The sequence below is a fragment of the Staurois parvus genome, unplaced genomic scaffold (assembly GCF_062004578.1).
Source record: "Staurois parvus isolate SC_StPar_1 unplaced genomic scaffold, SC_StPar_1.0 ptg000155l, whole genome shotgun sequence".
NCBI lineage: Eukaryota > Metazoa > Chordata > Amphibia > Anura > Ranidae > Staurois > Staurois parvus.
In genome coordinates, this window is record NW_028317951.1 from 30,605,669 (window position 1) to 30,626,776 (window position 21,108).

At 41.7% G+C, this 21,108-nt stretch overlaps 1 protein-coding gene across 2 annotated transcripts in view; it reads left to right on the plus strand.

Annotated features, from left to right (window-relative positions):
* The first annotated feature begins 324 nt into the window (after positions 1–324).
* ACAP2 (ArfGAP with coiled-coil, ankyrin repeat and PH domains 2) overlaps positions 325–21,108 on the plus strand; it is a 117,468-nt gene continuing 96,684 nt past the window's right edge. The window contains exon 1 of one of the 2 annotated variants that reach the window (XM_089675645.1): positions 325–572. In XM_089675645.1, the coding sequence (XP_089531771.1) occupies positions 520–572 (53 nt within the window). In that variant the 5' untranslated portion in view covers positions 325–519. The remainder of the gene's footprint in view (positions 573–21,108) is intronic. The other variant, XM_089675646.1, reaches the window with a different exon arrangement.

Below are 21,108 nucleotides of genomic sequence, written 5' to 3' on the forward strand. Positions count from 1 at the left end.
CCATGTGCGTTGTCACTTTCCCCTGGAAGCAGGAAGTATTCGGAAGTTCTCAGTGAGCGTTCATACGAGCTCTGCAATGCACACTATGACTTTACACGCCGAGGGCAAGTCCCAGCGGTTAATCCCAGCTCTACCTCGCCCTATCCTTTCCCAGGCCTCCTGTCTCCTCCTCCTCCCTCCCTTGCCTCCAGGGTGACTCATCCCACTTCCCTGTAGTCCTGGGCTACCAGCCGCGCCCCTCTAGCTACGAGCGCTCCACCCTTGCTGAGAACCCATTGGCTGCCACAGTTGTCTCTCCGCGTGTTGCCGTGGCGAATGGGCGTGTCGGGGCGGGGTTCCGTCCTGGTGTGTGACTGAGCAGCTGGCTGTGCCAAGGTTTAGGGAGAGCGAAGCTTGGCCATGTACAGCGCCGCATAGCGGTCTCGGTTAGCTTCTTCCTGTCCGGTTGTGTGTGCTGAACGCGGCCCGTGTGCCTGCTCCGTCCTCACGTTGCTCTCAGAGTGTCAGCAGGTCGGGGACATGAAGGTGATGGTGGACTTTGAGGAGTGTCTGAAGGACTCGCCCCGTTTCAGGTAAAGTCGGGGCTGGTGCTGTAATGTGGGGGGTGGGGAGGACTCTGAAACTGAGAGAAAGTAGTCCGGCGGTGCTATGGAAGAGTCGGGGTAGCAGGCATTGCACGGTCCTGAAGGGGGCAGCTTCATATGTATGAGGGGGTCAGGGCTCACATTGGGCGGCTGGGAGCAGGAAGTGTGAGACTCGGGAAGTAGTGCTGTGTGGAGGACATCATCCACTGGGGGGCACCATCATCTACTGACCCCTCACTACATCCTACCTGTGCTACATCCACCAATCACAGGCCTCCTGGTGGCTGCTGCCCATAATACAAGTGAGGGGAGTCCCAGGTGTGACAGTGGTCACTGGAAGATGATGGATCATCAGGACACCTTACAAAGAGGGGACCTTCTCACCTGGAGATGATTTACGAAAGGATTGGAAAACTGATCCATATGTGATCACTTATCTTGGGTCAAGCTGTGGTCACTCATCCAATCCTGGGCTAGATAAAACACTTTTTATAAAAATGTATCTAAGTGAATCCCTCTTCCTTCAGTAAATCAGCCCTATTTGTTTCCACCTTTTGGGTTCTCCAGAGCTGGCTTTCCACAGTGAGATAAACTGAATGACTGATGACCAATTGGACAAGACAAAAATGGCATACCAAGTGGTGAGCAGTAGATGATGATGGTTTTGGTAAACCGGTTATGGTGCAAAAAGCTCGATCATACAGGGTCAATTGATGGCCTTCACCAAGTGATTCCCATGGTTCACCATTTCCGATCATTAAGGAGCACAAAAGGAGGCCCGAGCTTCCGTCCACTCAGCTTGATATGAATGGTTGAAACTCGGTACGCATGTATGTATCATTGATTTGCCATGTCATCAATTTTTAGCCCCGTTTACATGGTTGATTCGTTTAGATCGATTGTTTTTATAGAACCGTATATGGCCACCACAAGGCTCACCACTACACTAGACAGTTTCCTTTAGATCCACTATCAACTATGTGGGACAAAGGCCCTCCTGGTTGGATACAAGCTGAATTTAGTGTTCATTGGGGGTCTTCTGAACTCATCGTCCAAATCTCCAAGTCATGATCTTTTTCACTCCAGCTGCAGGTCAGGTCATCCCCCACCCCGAAGCGCACACATTTACAGATGATTGCAATATTTATACATCCAGGGCTGATCTTTTAACCCTAAGCATTGGTAATCGCTCCATGTGCAATTACATGTTGCCACTGTCAGCCTGTCATTCATTTGTACAGTTACACCTGTGATCCCCATTGCAGAAATGCGCTGTCCGGCCTTTTTCACCTGAGTGAATGTAGCCTAAAGCCATGCATAGGTGGCACAGATTTCTGCCTTTTCCTGGTGAATCTGCTGAAATTCAAGCTGTGGTTGGCCCTGCAGGCACTATCTGGCTCAACAAATCAAGTGAGCCGGGTGAAAAGTATCAGCTGAACAGTGATACTTACCTATTGGTAGAGTGGTCCAGTCATGTAATCTGCCCAGCAACTGGCTTCAGGGGAGAGGAGAGCGTGACGTTAACGGATGGAATGCCTAGGTGGATAAGTCACCAATAGCCGTACTATATGGAGTCCATTGTCAGCTGTCCCTCCTCTCTCCTGAAGCTGGCTATCGTAAGCTGATCACATGACTGGACCACTCTGAGAATAGGTAAGTATAAGCATCTTCCTTTTACAGGGTCGTTCGTATAGGATTTAGAACAGGCCTTGAAATTTCCACTCGACGGGCTTGCAAATGGCGAGTGGAAATTATGGTCGGGGCGAGTGTGTCCCCCAGGGCCGTCTTGCTCAGCAGGCTTGGAGCTCAGGCTGGATCTGTCACTGGGAGCCGTCAGACTGCTCAATAGCTGAGCGCAGTGAAAGCAAAGGAAGGAGTGTGTGCTGTTCTCTCTGTCTCCCCCTAGAGTGCAGTACCCGGCTCTGTGAGTGAGCAACAAAGTACTGCAACTTTTTATAGGGCTGTGTGTGTCTGTGCCTACCTAATTTCAGCTCACTCTGGTCACATGATCCTCTGTCAGCTAGTGGTGGCTTCAGGGGAGAGAGCACTAAACAGCGTGTGTGTGTATGTATGTGTGTATCTGTACATGTACATGTGTGTATGTGTCTTTGTGTGTGCATGTACGTGTGTGTGTGTCTGTGTGTATGTACATGTGTCTGTGCGTATGTATTTCTGTGTATGTACATGTATCTGTGTGTATGCATGTCTGTACGTGCCTGTTTGTGTATACATGTGTCTATAGATATATATGTGTGTGTACATGTGTGTCTGCGCGTGTGTGTACATGTTTCTGTTTGTGTGTATTTGTTGGTGAGTAACTCCTAAGGCCTGGCTAGTAGCTCACGACTTGAAATTGTAAGCCCTGATTTAGAATGTGGGCGGAGCGGTTTTAACCTTTGTTTTATTCTGGAGCTCCACATTAAGACAAGAAGGTACAGCAATTCTTTCCAATGCTATTAAAACAGTCCACAAAAGGGTATAGTGTGGAGTTTCGCTTTAATTTTTGGTGAAAGTCTCACTCTGGCTCATTTTTGCTGTCGTTAGTACTGCTGGCCACCACATTTAGTAAATATTAGTTGCTCTTGCTAATTTCTGTGACATCCACATGAGTAATATAAACTCTCCGTTCTCTTCAATCTACTTTCAAATGCAGTGTTGTAACGGTCTGTTTTTGTACTTGATGGCAGTGACTGCTTGTTTAATGTGTGATTAATTGGTGTCTTGAAAGAGCTGATTTTTATAATCTTTTTTAGGCGGACCAACAAGACAATCCGGCAACACATTTGTAGAGCCTGGATGTTTTGTATGAAACCCTGTTGTGGTGTCATAGAAGATTTCGAAATTCTATAGAAATTGCTGTTCCTTTTTAAATCTATGTGTACACATATAATTGAAAGGATGCAAGTCGTGATGGGAAATAACTTGTTTGTGGAAAAATCTTTTGCAAAACAGATAATTTATTGTCCAGGCATGCACGCTTGGCCAGTCAGTGTTTAGGCCTGTAGCGCACTCAGGGCATTTTTGCAGCCAGTTGTAGACGCATCATGCGTTTCTTTTTTTCCTTTTCTTTTTTTTACTTCATCCAGATGACCCTCCATGCTATTCTATGTGCCATGCACACATAGACTTTTAGAAGCTTTTAGTAGCAGTAGTGTTAACCAGCAGAAATAAAAACCTAGGGCCAGTGCGTTCAGGAGCAGCAGGGTTTTGGCAAAAAAAAAAAAGCTTGAAGCAACTAAACTCGTGAGCACAGAGAAACACATGTGAAGGAACAGCAAGGAGCGACAGTTTTCTGATCCACTGCTGGGCCTCTGAAGTACAAGTATAAGATGTGGACAGAGCAAATCGATTCTGATTAGCCAGGGCCATCACAGTGATTCCTTTTGGTCCATTCCAGAAGCAATGCATGAAGAAGTAGAAGAGTGGGTGTGCTGACAGCTCAGCAACCCCAGAGAGCAGCCTTTCCATGTGTGGCAGCATTTCTATACAGCGAGGGGATGTCTGATCTGATCAGACCAGTTAGGATCCTTGATGTCCTGTGGCTACCTGTTATATGCGCATTTAGATTGCGTATCTGGTGAGTGCGCAATCTTTACACACCTATCACCCTATCCATGGATCCAGCCACTGGATTTTGAAAGATCATTTGGGATCTTGCGTGCACTTATATAGTGGGCTTTGTGTGCTATACTCTTTCACATCATTAGTCACTATTGAATGACATCTGTTTTGCACTTATGTCACATATTTACTGTTTATGGTGATTTTAGATGTTTTATTAAGAACATTTGGATACGTAACGAATCATTTAGCGCTGCACCTTACTTTACTCTATTACTTTGAAAGCTTTATATCGTGTTAACACTAGGCACGTTTAACGCTTGAGCGGTAATTAATTTCAATGGCCAGAATAAATTAATATTCTGGCCAATTAAATTAATTGACGCCCAAGCACTTGACACTTGTAAACGCTCCTAAACACTTCTAAAAGCATTAGATACTTATACAAGTGTCAGGCGGTTTTTTTTTTTTCCTGCAAAAACGCTGCTGCCAGCAGGAAGGCTTCTAGGAGAGGTGTTAACGTCCTGTGTGCATGAGGCCTTAATGTGCAGGGTCCATTTTGCCTTTAAAACATTTGTAAATTGTGTGTGTATATATAATAATTATTTTTTTAACTAACAAACATGTTGTGCCTCTTTCACATGGCCGGGTAGCTGCAGCCACCAGATTTTTGTGGCAAGAATCGGCAGATTTTTGCTGCTGTAATGACTGGGTCATATGATCAGCACTCCACTGGCTTCCAATTGCCCAGCGGATAAAATTCAAAACACTAACACTGACGTATAAAGCCGTTCATAACACTGCCCCTATTTACATCACCGACCTTATCTCTAAATACTACCCAAACTGTACTCTCTGCTCCTCGCAAGACCTCCTACTCTCTAGCTCCCTTGTCTCCTCCTCCCATGCCCGTCTCCAGGATTTCTCAAGGGCTTCACGCATCCTCTGGAACTCCCTACCCCAATCTATCAGGCTATCGCCTACTCAACTCACTTTTAGGTGCACTCTGAAAACCGATCTCTTCAGGGAAGCCTACCCCTCCCCCAGCTAATATTGGAATCCTCTACTCTTCCTACCACTCCATCCCTCACTGCTAATTACCTCTTGTACCACTATTCCCTCCCTCCTAGATTGTAAACTCCAAGGAGCAGGGCCCTCTAATCCCTCTTGTATTGAACTGTTGTTACTGTACTGTCTCCCTTCTAATGTAAAGCGCTGAGCAAACTGTCGGCGCTATATAAGTCTTGTATAATAATAACAATCAGCAGCGGCTGCTCAGCCCATTTTAACTAGTGGTGGGTGGACAGAAACCCCTGCTCTTTGCATGTAGCTGCAGACAGAGCGGTTACGGACAGATGAGAGGCCTTATTTACCTGCTCTGCGCAATGTTATTGCACAGAGCGGCCTTAATCGCCTCTTCTGGGGTCTCCTCCAGTGATCTTGGCTCCTCCAATTTTGTGTCTACCCCCATAGCAAGTGGAGTATTCGCACATGAGTTTAGCCACTCTGCAAATCCCAACGGCAATAATCTTATTCCTATGACTGGGATTGACATCTGTGTGTGGATAACTGTGGCTGCAGAGCCTGTATAGAGCAATGATAGACTAATGGCGGCTGCAGCTGATTGTGACCATACAGTCAGCAATTAACCTGCGGTGGTTGTGGCCGGGCATACACAAACTACATTTGTGCAATGACAGGCCGCCAGCGATTACCTGTTTGTGTACATCAGCCATGATCACTGCAAGTAATCACTGGCTGTGCAAACAGTTATGAATAGCTACACCCTGTCATTGCACTTTATGTGCCTGGTGGCGGCACCTACCTGCAAGCACCTGTCAATCTCGGCCTCAGGCATCAGTAGATTCTTGCCACTGGAATTAGCAGCGTGGCTAAACGCCCATGTGAATGCTACATTACCTGATCATAAACGATTCACATTTTTTCCAATACCTGTGAATCTCCTGAAGTGTCTTAGATTGTACACCCCTTGAGGGTTAGGGACTGATGTGAATGTACAATATATATATATGTAAAGCGCTGCGTAAATTGACAGCGCTATGTAAGTACCTGAAATAAATAAATGTCAGGCACAACCCTTCAGATGTTACTCTGATCAATGAACTTTGATTAAGCAATAAAAGGAGTCGGGAGGAAAAAAAATCTGCTAAGCAGTGAATGCAGCCAGTCAGCTGCAGTGCCTGTTCTCGTATTCGGACATGAGTTCCAGCTGTCAGAATACAATAGTTGTTATGGGAGATTTTGTCTATCCACACTATTTAGCATGGATAGATGGATCTATAGATTTCTGTAGATCAACTAAGTTCAGTGCCCATCCCTAGAGATCTTACTTTTATGACTAGCGTATACTGTGCATGTGATAAGGCACTGCACTGTGTAAAGCTGGCTATATATTAAGATTTCTAGGCTGGGCGATGCGCTGGTCTAAACAATGGAATCCTATAGACTCCACTACCTGTACTAAACAACATGGATGGATGAATCTCCCTTGATGGCTGTTTCCAGCATTTCGGTAAAGCAGCCCATTAATTTTGAAGCTGCTCTTATTCCAGCATCATATTTTTCACTGCAGTTAACCACAACACACAGATGGTTCAGATCCCTTCCAATGTAAACACAAGTGAGGGCAATGTGATTACAACGATCTTTTTCTACAAGAGCATCTATGGGGTGCTGTGGAACAAGATCCGAAGTCATGCCACTAATCATTTCAGCTCCTGGACTTGGCTCTCTCACTGACAGCTAGAGTTTCCAGCACCAGAAGCCCTTCAGGGTCCAAAAGAACCAGGTGCTGTTTTAAAATGGTTTGGGGAGAAACGGCCTCTGTCCCTGGCCTGATTTAAAGTGGCACCTGGGACTCAAGTGGTTTAGCATCTCAGCAGTGTTGTAGACTGATGTGAATGTACAGTATATTGGCGTGTTGTGGAACACATGTATAGATCCTGATCTTTTAGGATCCCAGGTGCTTTTTGCTACAAGTGTTGGAGGATGCTTGGAATGTGCTGTATTTTAGTGTGCTCATCTTACTGCAAGCACCTGCAATCCCAGTAGATGCTGATGAGCTCTAGGCTTGCTGTGCTTGGGATCATTTCAGCTCTGTGATTGACGGTAATGGGAGCACACATGTGGATGAACTGGCATTAAAAGTTCAGTTTGCACAAAGCCAGAAAGTATTTTATTTCCCTGTTCAGCAATGTTTTAACTGCTCCCTTATATTTTCCAGTGGTTGCAGCACAGCACCGCAGGCTTTCTGCATCGTAATAGAGTTCAGGGATCCTTCCAGACTTCTAAAAATCCAGTTAGGTCCGATAACGTCTCTTAGATTTCAGTCTGGTGTATTTGTTTAAAAGGATGGCTATGTTGTTTTTACCCACCGTTGTGATTTACTAAATGTGTGCATTTTTTAGTTAGCTGAATTAAAGTGGAAGTAAAGATTACATATAAGTCTGCTAAAAACATTCTCTTACCCCCCTCCTCCTATCCATGTTGTATGGTGCTGGTAAAAAAAAAAAAAAAAAGATCATTGTAAAAAAACATATTTCAGTCAACTCCAGTCTGGTCCTGTGTCATGGATTGGCTGCTGCAGGGGAGAGGAGGGAGTGCTGACAATGGATGGATGATGGAAGCCAGCAGGTAACTTCATGGCTTTGGGAATTTAGCCCCGTTTTTGTGCATTCCAAGACGTAGAGGAGCCAGAGCTTCTGCGTCGCATAACCGCACCAGGGCTGATGGAAACAAGGTATTTACACAGATCTTTTCTACAAGTGCCATTCAACAATGGTAGGAGGCAGGCGGAAGCAGGGTTTTTAAGCTTGCTTAGTAGCTTTTACTTCCACGTTACGCTTTGAATATCTCATTGTGTAAAGGGGAATAATATCAAACTAGAATTTCCCTTGCACATGATTGGATGATTAAGGGTTTGTCATGCCATGTCCATAGAGCTGCATACATCAATGCAGGCTCACCTCAAGGATACATAGAACAGTTGTTTCCTATGTGCCCTGTTTACACCATGGCTCTGTGTTGAGGTGCGATGCATTGCATAAAAATGCAGCGCAACATATGGCACTACATATCATTTTTGTAACAATTTGTGGTGCATATATTTGAAGGAGATGTCATTTTGTGAAAAAAAGTTAAATAGAAAAGGTAAATCTTGCAGTGTGCATCGCACTACCCCTCAGTGCCCCTACACAATGTACATCAGCACACACGTTTTAGCTGGTGGGCTGCTCGAATGAGTCCTACATGAAGTATGGCAGGTCATACACTGATATAACAGATTCCTCCAGCCACAGCTTTAAACTTGCTGTTCTTTCTAGCTGTGTGTTGTGGGATTTGTAAATAAGTATTGTTTTTGTACTTTTGTTTTCCAAGTGGAAATCGTATTAAGCATTCAACTTTTCTTATCTAATTGTATCTATTTCCCTTTATCAGGGAGTTGGGTAATTGTTTAAAAAATTAACCAAACTAACAGTTTGTTTATTAGGATTGTTTTCCTGAGTGAGTGTATTAGGACTGTGCGAGTTCTCATATGATCAGTAGCACATTATCATTGTATTGTTCTCTCTGCCTTTTTCATTCTTGCTTTCATCCCCACATGGCTAGAGATTCCCTGCGGAGGAAGTAACTAAAGCTATGCTATGTCTGACAACTAATAAAGGAAGGAAATAAGTCTCTGTGTATACACACCTATAGGGCTACAGCCAGGTCATCTAGCATATATAGATCTAAAGTGACCATGACAAATGGTTTTATGCAGTTGTCTGAAGTGTGTCCAATCTTTGTCCTAGATTTGTCTTTCATGATCTTTCCATAAACCTCACTTGGTTACCTTTTGATGTGAAGCATGGCTAGTTTAATTAAAGTGGTATTAATTAAAGTGGTATTAAATCCAAAACCCAAAATGTAACATTGTGCAGTTTACCATTCTGTAGATGTGGTGGCTGCATTAGTTTTCTGTTTTTAGGCTTTCCCCCCCTCTGTTTTAATCTGGTGATCTAGCCAGTAACACACTTAAATTAGAGTGCCCCCACTCTGGATAAAGGAGCACAGGGGGCACCGTTGGATAGCAGCATTTTCAGTCTGGGGGGAGTGGAGTGTTAGATATACTAGCAGATTTACATACACTAACAAATTGAAACCAAATTCTAGATCACATTTAATAAGCAGTTACAGAAAACCCATTGTTTTCCTTTTGAGATAAAAGGTTTTACATAAATTAAAAACTGATCATTGTAAACACCCCTGCTAGTGTTAAAAGGTTTGTCTCATCCATGTAAACTGATACATTCTGCTGGAGAGCTTATTCATTCGAAAAAAAAAAAGACTTACAGGACATATCATTCGATGTCAATAGAAGAAAGGAAACCTAAAAAAGGAAAATGAATGCCGAAATCACATCTAAGGATTGGTAAGCTGCACTATAATTGTTTGTTTGTTTTTGGCTTTAACACAGCCTTAATGTGATTCTAAAGCTAAAAATGTTTTTTTTTCCCTTAGTGCATAATTTGCATTAAGGTAAAAAATGTTTTATTTTTCTGTCCTCCTTCCCTGTGTGAAGGGGAAGAGAGGGGAGAAGAGATCCAGCGGTGTGCATGGCTGCATTTGTTTCTCCCCTCTCTTCCTCTTGGCTCCTGCTGCTATCAATCAAATACAGTGAGGAGGAAGTGGGGGGCAGGGACAAGCCCCATAGACTTCAGTATGGTTGCATATAAAATGTTTTTTTTTGCAGGGTTTTGTGCTTAAAGCAGAGCTCCACCCAAAAGGGGAAGTTCCGCTTTAAGGACTGCTCTCCCGCTCCCCATTAAGGATTGGCACCTTTGGGGGGCGGGGGGGAGCGGGTACCCGAATTTGACTGGTACCATCTCCCACTTCCGGTGCGATCGCCTAGGCGACCGGAAGCAGAAGGTATCCTCCCTCCCTACCTGTAGTCTTTTGGGACACGTGATAGGTCCCAGAAGACTACAGGACCATTCAGGAAGCACAGCGCTACTCGCTACTCGCGCATGCGCAGTGGGTGCGCGGCTCTGAAGCCGCAAGCTGTCACAGCTGCGTGCCCACACTGAAGTTTCCGGCCTCCTGGAATACAGGATGGCTGGTGAAACAGGCACTCAAAAAGTACCTTCTATTGCTTTGTATTTTTTTTTTTTTTTTTTTTTTTTACTTCATGTTAGGTGCGGATACGTTCATTCTTCATGGTCCTAATGTATGTAGGAATGTAGTCACTCTCTCTTGCTCGCTCCTGACATGACTTTGAGATTTTGTGCGCATAGACCAGTGCACATGACTGCAACTAAAATGTGTACTGCTCTTTCCAAACAAATGGAAGTGAGCAGGAAAAGATGGGGTTTGGGAGCTCCCAGAGGTTGTTACAAGTAGGCAGAAGACACTGTAAAAAAGTATAGATTTAGAGAGCCATTAAATAGTGGATGAGTATGGATTATTTTCAAAGAATGAGGATATCGCCTAATGTCACTTTAAAATGGCTAAATATAATAGGTTAGTACATTTGCCTATTTTGCCTGAATTAGAACAGCTAATGTGCAGACCTAGTGCTAAATCTATCCCGTTTTGCGTCCCTTATGACAAAATGTAGACTGACAAAGCTTAGTGTATGTAAACCCAAAACCAAAACCAAAAAATGTAATATGTTGTAGTTTACCGATCCTTCAATGTGGTGACTGCGTTTTTTAGTTTTTTTTTTTTTTTGGTGATCCAGATGAATCATATAAAGCCATAGTTTCCCCCATCCATGCTAAATACTCTGCAACTTGCTATTGCATTCTGACAGCAAGCATCTGTGGCTGTCAGAATACCTAAACAATGACAACATCTCTTTGGCTTAATTTACTGTTCTGCCAACTTTTTTTTTTTTTTATTCTGTTCTCTCATTCTGTCAGCATGTTCACTGTAGGCACATCTGGATTGTTAGAGATTGTCTGGTTCTCAGTGTTTGACCCTTCCTCTGCTGGTTTTACTGCAGGCATATCAGACTTGTGTTTTATGGACTGCATGTGGCCCCATCCCTCTTCTCTGTGGCCCTTGGTAGTTTAAGGATAAATAAAAAAAAAAAAAAAAAAAAAAGGTGCTCCCACTGTTAGCTGATAGATTACACTTTTTTATTTAATTCTGCAGCTAAATACTTTAGGAAATTATTTTTTGGCCCCTTTATCTCTGGGATTAAATTGCAGTTTTTTTTATTGTAACCTTAAAGTGGATTTCCATTTTTGTAGGCAAACTGGGATAACACCTACTTGTGTTGACAATCAACACAGGGCTCTGTACATTAGGGACAATCTGTTTCTTCTCCCTGCAAAGCACTGAGAAGGAACAAAGACATTTTTAGTTAATCAGAAATGTCTGATAATCAGGGCACTGGTTATCAGTGTAGATGTCCCCTCTGTAGATTGCTGCTTACTGGCTCTCCTCATGCACTGTCAGCATGGGAGAGGACTGACGATAATGGGCATTTCCTGTTCACACCTGGTTCTGGGAGGACGTTCATGGATGCCCCCCCAAGAACTAGCCAACCGTGCTGTAGCCATCTTTTGGCTATAGTGCGGTCAGCAAGTGGTTAAAGTAATATTCCAGACATTGGTATGTTATACATAGTTACACTAGTCCAGATTTGACCAATACCATACCTCCCCAATACCACTGGAAAGCACTGTAGACAACACTAGTCCAGTGAATTCCACCATCTTCTGGGTCACTTGCTGAGTGAATGCCCTGATGCACTGTGAACACAGAAAAACTGGACTGTTGGTGCAACCCTCAATGACATCGTATAGCCCACAGTAGATGCAATGTGACTCCCCTCCCGGAGCATTTAGGCCATGTTCATATTTCGCCTAGTGGCAATGTGCTTTCTTCCCTGTGATTTACATTCACTTCCCTGTGTCACATATAGAGCAGCCCATTCACTTTAAAGGGGATTCCCTATGCGCATTTATTGCACCGAAGAAGCTTGTGCACCTTTTTTGGCTCCGAGCTTTACACTTTTTTTTTTTCATGTGGCAATCATGGCAAAATTGGATCACGTTTTGGAGTGCCATTAAGAATGAATGGCACCTAAATGTGCGCTGCGTGATTATAGTGAGGTTTGGGAAAACGGGCAGAATTGTGACGATTCTTTTGACAATTCCAAATTCCTGTTTTAAAGATGAGCTTGGGTGAACTTAGAGATCACTTTCTTTTTTTTCTCCGATGAGCTGGGAGCTGGGTCATTCCCACCCCAAAGCCGGCCTTTGTTTACTTGAGCTGTGGGGTGGGAAGAAATGAGAAGAAATAAAGCGCACTTCAGAGTTCAGAATGAGTTTAGAGGACAACAAGCTCATTTCTATTTTCAATTCATCCCACTGTATAAATGGTATAATGCAAATATGTATCAGCAAGCAAAGTGATTTTTGTGGTATATTACAAGAACTTAAAAATGTTTATTTTTGCAAAGATCTGAGAACATCATAAAAAAGTAAACTCAGAAAAGGTTGCAGTTTTCAGCTCCATTCCTTTTACATGATATTGTAGATGCAAATACTGCTACGCTTCCTTTTATTTTTTTTTATACAGAGGAGTTTCACATTTATTTTCATAAAGCTGCTTTCTCTGGCATGTCGTTTTATGACAGTTCTCTCAGGTTTGCATATATTATGATCTTTTTGTATACAGTAGAGGTAGATGTTAAAGCAAAGGAGAAATAAGCTGAGAAGCCGGTTTTAACTCTAGCAGAGAACCATGCCCTGCAAATGATATGCAGAGGGGATCAAACAACAAACATTTGCAGGCCATCTGATGCTCATAGGTCATTTTTTTCCTCCTTGAGGGCTTGCGTATTTGTTTTCCCTACTTACATTAACACATGTCATGATGTTGGGCTTGCTGAGTACAACATGTTTATTTTGGAGTTGTCCAGAGAAAAGAAAAAGTGCAGCAATTATCGAAAATGAAAATTTGACAAGAGTTGATATTGCATAGTATATTGTCAGCTGTATCCGTAGGTGAACTGAATGTCGAAGACAAGAAACCATGAAGAGTTTGGTTGACCACTTCTTTTTTTCCTTCTTGCACATTTTCCCTTGTGTTGCTATGTCTACAGACAGGAAGCATTAGGAGCCACAGGCTCAAATGTTGAAGATGTCAGTGTCTCATTGTTCTGGCTGACAATACTTTCAAGCAAATGGTAGTATTATAGGGCTTTTTTTTTTTCTTTGAAAGGAATTGATAGATGATAAATCTATATTTTTAAATGAACCTGTGCTTTGCCCAAGCAGATTCTATTCATTGCCCCCTTCCCCAGCAACAAATAGGAAGCAAACCCATGACTGTTAGGGAAGGAAATCATGTGCAAAGACTGGAGTAGCAGTGCATGGCAGCCAATCTGCTTATAGCTTTTATTTTCAAAGCTTAACTGAACAAGCTGGAGCTAGAGGCTGATTTGGTTGCTCTGCACTCCAGAATCGGTCTACTCCAGCCTTTGTAATTTTCCCCCTAATGCCTTATCTACATTAGAGGTTGAGCAGTTGCAGGGTTTTACTAACCATATGGTGGTAAAGCACTGAAACTGCTCCCCCTTTTATTTGCAAAAGCAGGGGAGGGGTGTGTACATATGCTGCCAGCTGACCACTCCTAGCTATGCCCACTGCTTTCTGGATTGACCGAACTGTGTTGCTGAACCCTCCTCCTATGAGCTGCAGAGTCTGGGAGGGAGAGTGTGTGAGAGGAGGATTTGGATGACTCAAGGGAGGTAAAAAGATGTGCGTGGTTGTTTAACAAGCTGTTGTTTTTTAGGCTCCTGCATGTCATAGTAACTTAATTTGAGACCTGTCACACAGGAGCCTTTAGATGTACTGAACTCTAGGCAAACCAATAACATAAGTTGCACATACAAAAGCTGTTTTACCTGACAAAGACTTTGGAGTAGATTTCAGGAATAGACAGAAATGCACTCTGCCAGACAGCACAGCCAGCCTATTGCACTGACTTGTCTCTATTGCAGTTGAAGCTCAGCTCTGAACAGTTTAGAAAAAACACATTTTTACAATAAAAATATAATGCAATCCTGTTTAATGTAGAGTGTTTCCTGGAAAATTGAGGGGCTCCTTTAAAGAAAGAGTTCACCTTTCCTAGCATGTTACAATGCTTTACAGTCTCCTAATAAAAATAAATGAATAATGCGCTTTTTTTTTTTTTTTGAAAGATGAACTTATCCTTTAATAATGAAGTGTAGATATCGCTATTTTCAGTTTGTTTTACTGTGCTTCAATATGCACATTGCAGCCCAGTTGTTATGAATGAGAAGGGCTATTACAGCAATGGAAAGCTCTATGATTGGCGGACAGCCGGTCAGGTGACTTCAGTTCCATTGCATTTTGCTATCTTTAGAATCCAAGCCAGCTGAGCACAGAGCACATCGCTGTGCTTTATAAACCTGCATTTTTTTACCTCTATTTAAATGAGCCCTTGGCTATTCTTTTGTTAGAGTTCTTAGTTCTACTTTAAGTAAAACACCTAGGTCTCTGTCCCCAGCTTGCAATTGGTCAATAAAAGAGGAGCAGCAAACTGAAGAGCTCATTTCTCTGTTCAATCTGCAAATTTCTCTTGCTCGCTCTACTTTCTCCCCATCCTCTTGCTTCTTTTTCGCAAGTGAGTTCCCTGAAGTCTACTGGGAAACAATGTTGAACTCCTTGGTCCCCCACAGCTCTCCCTGGCTCCTTTTGCCAACTTCCATGTCCCTGCAACCTCCTGTAGTGATGTAGATGTCAGTGGTAGAAATTACGAGTTGTGAGGTGTGCAAGAGCTTCAACTGAGGGCTTTGGGGGAAGAATGTTAATTTAAGAGTGGTGCTGGGTGGCTCAGGCAGTAGGAGAACTGTATAGTTACAAGTTGTGAGCAGCAGGGTCTCTTCAAGATGGCTATGAACTTATACCTCTTCTAGATACTGTACATAGTTCCTTTTTATAGTGCATGGTGAAATATCTCTGCAACTCTTGCTGCGCTTGAATTTTTGCTTCTAGTTTCTTCGCCAGCTGATAAGCTCTTCCAGTATGTGGGTCAGCTGCATTGCAAGCCAAAAACCATTCTTTGTATAACAAGCATTTAAAATACAATGCAAGTTCCCTATTGTGAGTTAGAGATAAACTATTCACATCTTGCATTCATTGAACAAAATATGTTGATTACAGATGTTTGACTGTTTTCACTTCTTCTTTGAATTTGAAAGTGTATTCAAATTTTGATCCACAGCTATCTTTGAAGCACCGATAGTGTGAACTGTTGGTTCATGCTGATAAAAAGTTCTGTGATCTACAGTGGTTTACCTAAGCTGGGTATAGACAATGTGGATGCAGGATTTCTTCTGCTGCACTATCGTATTCTGACAAAGGGACCAACTGATCAGCTGTGGTGGCTGATCAAATGCTGGTTTTCCAGCAGCGCTGTTTGACAGAAGCTGGTTGTTAGACCAGAGGGGAACACACACCTTAATTTTTCTGCTCTCTATTTACATGGGGAATATCAGTACGTGTTTACCCACTCTGGCAAACTGATGTTAGAGGAGTCTAATATGCTCTTTTAAGATCTACTGTACTGAGGACATTTAGCCCATAGATTTAATCATTCAAGTGGGAATATGAGGGATCATAAGATGGTGATGGCATTTCTTTAAAGCTGAATGCTAGGAATTCAGCCACTCTGTAAAATGTGCAAGCCACAAGGAGGTATGCACCTCTTTGGACTTATCACCTTAATTTACATCCAACCGTTTTATGGAGCTGTGTGAGGATTGCTACTGCTATACTCTGGGGCACTGAGATGGGAGATCCTGTCTTTGCATACACAGCAGCTCTGTCCTCCCCTCTGCTGTGAATGATGTCACATATTGAAAAAGCACTCTGGTTGGGCAGGAGGAGAAGAGGGCAGACACAGCAGTTGCATGTGACACCATTCTTCAGCTAAAGATGCTGAGACCATAAGGTCCAGCATTGGAGGTCTGTGAAATGTAACGATGGCTATTCTCCCTTAGATCCATAAAACTGTTAGATGTAAATTGGAGACAAGTCCAGGAGGTGTCATACTCCTCACTGGACTTTAAGTCATAGTATTCCTGCATATTAGTGGCTGAATTCCTGGAGTTCAGCTTTAAAGTGTATGTAAACTCAAAATTGTAATACACTGCAGCTTACTAGTCCTTAAATGAGGTACTTGCATACGTTATCTTTTTTTCTCAGGCGGTTTTCCCTTTTTTATTTTATACTGCAAGTTACACACTTCCAGTCCTAGCATGACAATACTCATTAACTGAAACAAGATAGGACTACCCGAAACTATCTTTTTCTTATTCTGCATAACATAGACCTGCAGAATTCTGTAGTCCTCAGAGATTGATGACAACTGAATTTTTAATTCAATTGTTTGTATTTGATATATATTTTGAAGAACATATGTAGAGAATAGTTATCAGTTCATGAGACCTCTGGAAATATCAACAGGTGTTTTTTTTTTTTTAACTTATTAAACATATATAACAAATTGCGTTCAATGGTACAATGGCAAGAGAAAGCATGTGAACCCCTTGGAATTAACTGGGTTTTCTTCAGTACTTTGCAGTCTGATCCTCATCTAAGTCACAATAATAGACAAACATGATGTGGTTAGGATGATAACGCACAAACAATTCTAATGTCTCCTGTCTTTATTGAACACACCCATTAAACATTCACAGTGCTGGAGGAAAAAGTAAGTGAACCTTCAGTGTTAATGGCTATTTGAGCTTCCTTTGGCAGCAGTGATTTTAAGCAAGTGCTTTTGGTAGCTCTGAATTAAACCTGCACAACCATTAGGAGGAGTTTTTGAGCATTCCTGTTTACAAAACTGCTTCAGCTCAGACACATTTGTAGAATTTCTGGTGTGAACAGCTCCCTTAAGGTCGTTCCACAGCATCTTTAAGGTGTGAGCTCTGACTGGGCCACTTTTATGAGGCCAGCCTGTGGTGGATTTACTTTGATGCTTAAGAGCATTGTCCTGCTGCATAACCCAACTTCCACTAAGCTTTAGATGGTGGATAGCCACCCTGAAATTATCCTCTGGGGTATTTTGGTAAACTTGGAAATTCATTTTCCCCCTTGATGGCAAGTTGTCCATGCCCTTAGGCAGCAAAGCAAATCTAAATCCTTATGTTCCCTCCACCATACTTCCCAGTTGGGATGATGTTTTGGTGTTCTTCCCCAAACAATTCAACTTTTTTGTTTCATCACTCCACAAAATATTCTCCCAGTAGCGTTATGGTTTGCCAAGGTGCTCTTTGGCAAAATTCAGGCACACAGCCATGTTTTTTTGGAGAGCAGCAGATATCCCAGTAAACTCATGAACAGGGATGTTTCCTAATTCCAGAGATGTATTCAAACTTTCAGATGTTACTTGTGGGTTCTTTTGTACATCATTGAGGATTCTGTGTTGTGCCTTTTGAGTCATCTTGACTGGGCACACATGTCTAGGAAGAGTAGCCACAGCACTAAACTGTCTCCATTTATAGGCAATTTGTCTGTTGACTGATGGTTGCCAAAACACTTTGAGATTGCTTTGCATTGCTTTCCAGCCATATGCAGGTCAGCTACTTTTGATTGTATGTCTTCAGACAGCTCCTTTTTGTGAGGCATGGCTCACATCACCTGATGCTTCTTATGAATAGCAATCTTAAAATGTTTGAGTTTCTTTTATTAATCTAGAGTTGCTCTAAACCACACCTCCAAACTCATATTTCAATTGGACTCCTAGTGTGCAAACTACTGATTCCAATTAGCTTTCCTGGGAAGTGATTAGTCTGTGGGTTTGCTTACTTTTTTTTCTTCAGCATTGTGAATGTTTATTGGGTTTGTTCAATAACACAAGAAATTAGAGTTGTTCGTCATCTACTTAAGCACATTGTGTTTGGGCCCTTTCACACTGATGCACTTTTGATATATTCCCATTGCCTTGCAATGGAAGGTGCCTTTTTGGTGTGCTTAGAAAAGTCCTGCATGTTGTATCTTTGGTGCAGTTTTTCATAAGTGCACAGATATAGGTCTTAAGCCAAGTACACACGATCAGAAAATTGTACACAAAGGCAGGCCATAGACGGGACATTTTATTGGCTGAATTTTCGGCTGATAAACAAAAAATTGGTCAGCCCCCTTGCCGATACTGCCACCAATATCCACAAAAAACGGCCGTTTTTTCTTGGATTTTCCAGCATGACCGATACAAATAAATGAGAAGATCCGCGAAAAATGGCTGAAGGGCTGGCCCCACTAATGTCATGAATATTGGCCGATTTTTCGTGTGGATGAAAATTCGGCTGATAAACGACCCGTCTATGGCCTGCAAAAGTACTGCTGTCAAATTGATCCTACGATTATCTGATCGTTCGTAAACAGATTTTGTCTGAAATTATTACAAGGGACAAGCATGAAAATTTTGTCTTGTACGATACCAGATTGTTTAATCTGTACAGTTTTCGTCCGAAAATACAAATACATTACAAGACATCACTTCTGAATTTTTATTCTATCCTACGAGTATTTTCTTAACTTTAGTAATTTTTCATTATTGATTATGCGATGAGTATGCAAAAAAAAAAAGACGATCGTTCATCCATTATTCTCATAGTGTGTATGGGGTTTTATTGGGGGAACGATCTTTATGTGCTTTTGTCACCCTGGCAAAGCTCAGTAAAAGCACACCAGCGTAAAAGAGGCTTTTGTCTATCATGACTTAGATGAGGATAAGATCACATTTTATGGCAAAATTACTGATGAAAACAGATTACTTTCAAGGGGTGTACATACTTTTTCTTGCCACTGTATATTTAGAAGATCAGAAGGGAGCTTATATAACATTCTTTTTTTTTAGGGGGAGGGGGGCTGGAGGGATGCAATTCTGCTCTCAGTTTATATCCTTTAACCTATTCGAGCCTCTTGGAGCATATGTAGCAAGAGACCACACTTCACAGATGGGCCTTGATGAGGCATTACCACTTGGGAGTTTTTTTGTGTTTTTGTTCTGTGTGGGTTTTTTATGTGCACTTTATTTTAAAAAGCTAGTCTTGAGTTGATTGGAGCAGTTGCCATTTTTGTTTTGCAACATTAGTTTTCATTCATGACCATGCTAGAATGTTGGTCCACATGTAGGACCTTGGATTATTGGAAAAATACATGGATAATTTCTGATATGAAATGCAGAACAAAGATGGGTCAGTCATGATGTCTGTATAATGTCTTCATACACAGAACTGTATATTTAGTCATTGTATGGTTGTATGCTCCATTCTCTCTCTAAGATATGAAAAAATCTATCACATTCTGAAAGAAACAAAGGCAGAACAATCATTGCTGAAATGATCAGATTGTTTAGAAAAGGAAATTTTGAATCCAAGTGACAGAATATTAGACCCTTTGAATGGCTGCTTGCATAACGCATATTTCGCAATAACGTATTGTGTTTGTGTCAGCTACTCATAAGCACCAGCTTCTTCTTTTGAAACGTTTACCAATGATTAATAACAGACATTAGGCTTGATTCTCTAAGATCCACTACTTGTCCTATCTCCTTTATGATTTCTTCTAAAAATGTTTAATTCAGAAATATAAATGTCACCAAGATGTGTAATTTCTTTTTTTGTTAACACGTGATGTGAGCATTAATCTGCTGAAAGCCCTCTCTTCCTATAAATTATAATTTTATCCTGTGAAGTGTTATTCTGTCACCAACACACACATCTACTTTAACTTCTCTCCCACATAGAAAGCCATTGCAATTTTGGGTTATCGCCATCTGGTGCTGATGTTTTAGTGATTTGACTTTTACATTAAATTTTAATTCAGGGCCAATGAAAATAAGGTTAACGGCTGGATAATAGCACTAGTGTTTTTGTAATATTATTCGTTCCAGAGCTAAACAACTAAATAAATTGTGTTATGTGTGAGATCTAAGAGTTATGAGGTAAATATGGTGTTCTATCAAAGCTGTAAAACCATAAAATGAACAACATAGACCCCTATGCCTATGTTCACACTCGTCCATCTATTTGTGTAAAGTGTAAAAAAAAAAATAGTTCCTGGATGAATGTCACAAGCATTTGCCCAGCTGTAATACATTTTCCCTGTATTTTGGCTAATGTGATTATATGCTCTGATATTGTCTGCTCTATCTACTGGTCATAATGCAGTACTATATTGAAATGCCTAAATTGGGAATCATCACAATATGATCTAGATTTGGGGTTCTTAATCTGGGGTCCATAGACCCCTAGGCAGACCATGGATGGGTTTCAGGGGGTCTGTGAGGGTCATATAAAAAAAAAAAAGTTTACTTTCACTGTACATCCCTCCCCCTTTTCGAAATCAGTGGGTTTCTATTGAAAGAAATGACAGAAAATGTACCCTGCGACTGCTTGTAGCACTGACCACTGAGCATCACTTGACTCGTTGTTGGCTCATGTTTGTTCATCATTTAAATTTGTATCATCGTTCTTTGCACAACCACCGTCTTGTGCCACTCTATAATATCAAGTGCTAATTCTCATTTTCTAGTAGTACGGTAATTTGAGCAGAAATAAAAAATGTTTTAATTTGCAGAAAAGGTGGACTTTTTAAAGGCACAGTAACAGGTCTTTGAGAGCCAAAATTCTTGCTGTTTCTTAGGTGTTCAAATACTTATGTTCAGCAGTGCAAGACAAATAAATTTTTTAAAAATCATACAATGTGATTTCCTGAAAATGTTTTTTTTTTTTTTAATTTTGTCTCTCAGAGTGGGAATGCACCTACAATGTGAATTCAGACCCCTCCATGATTTCTAAGTGGGAGAACTTGCAAAATCGCAGGGTGTTCAAATACTTCTGTTCCTCACTGTATCTGTTTTGAAGCTAAATTCATGCTGGACAGTAATCTGCATAGTAACAGAGTATAAA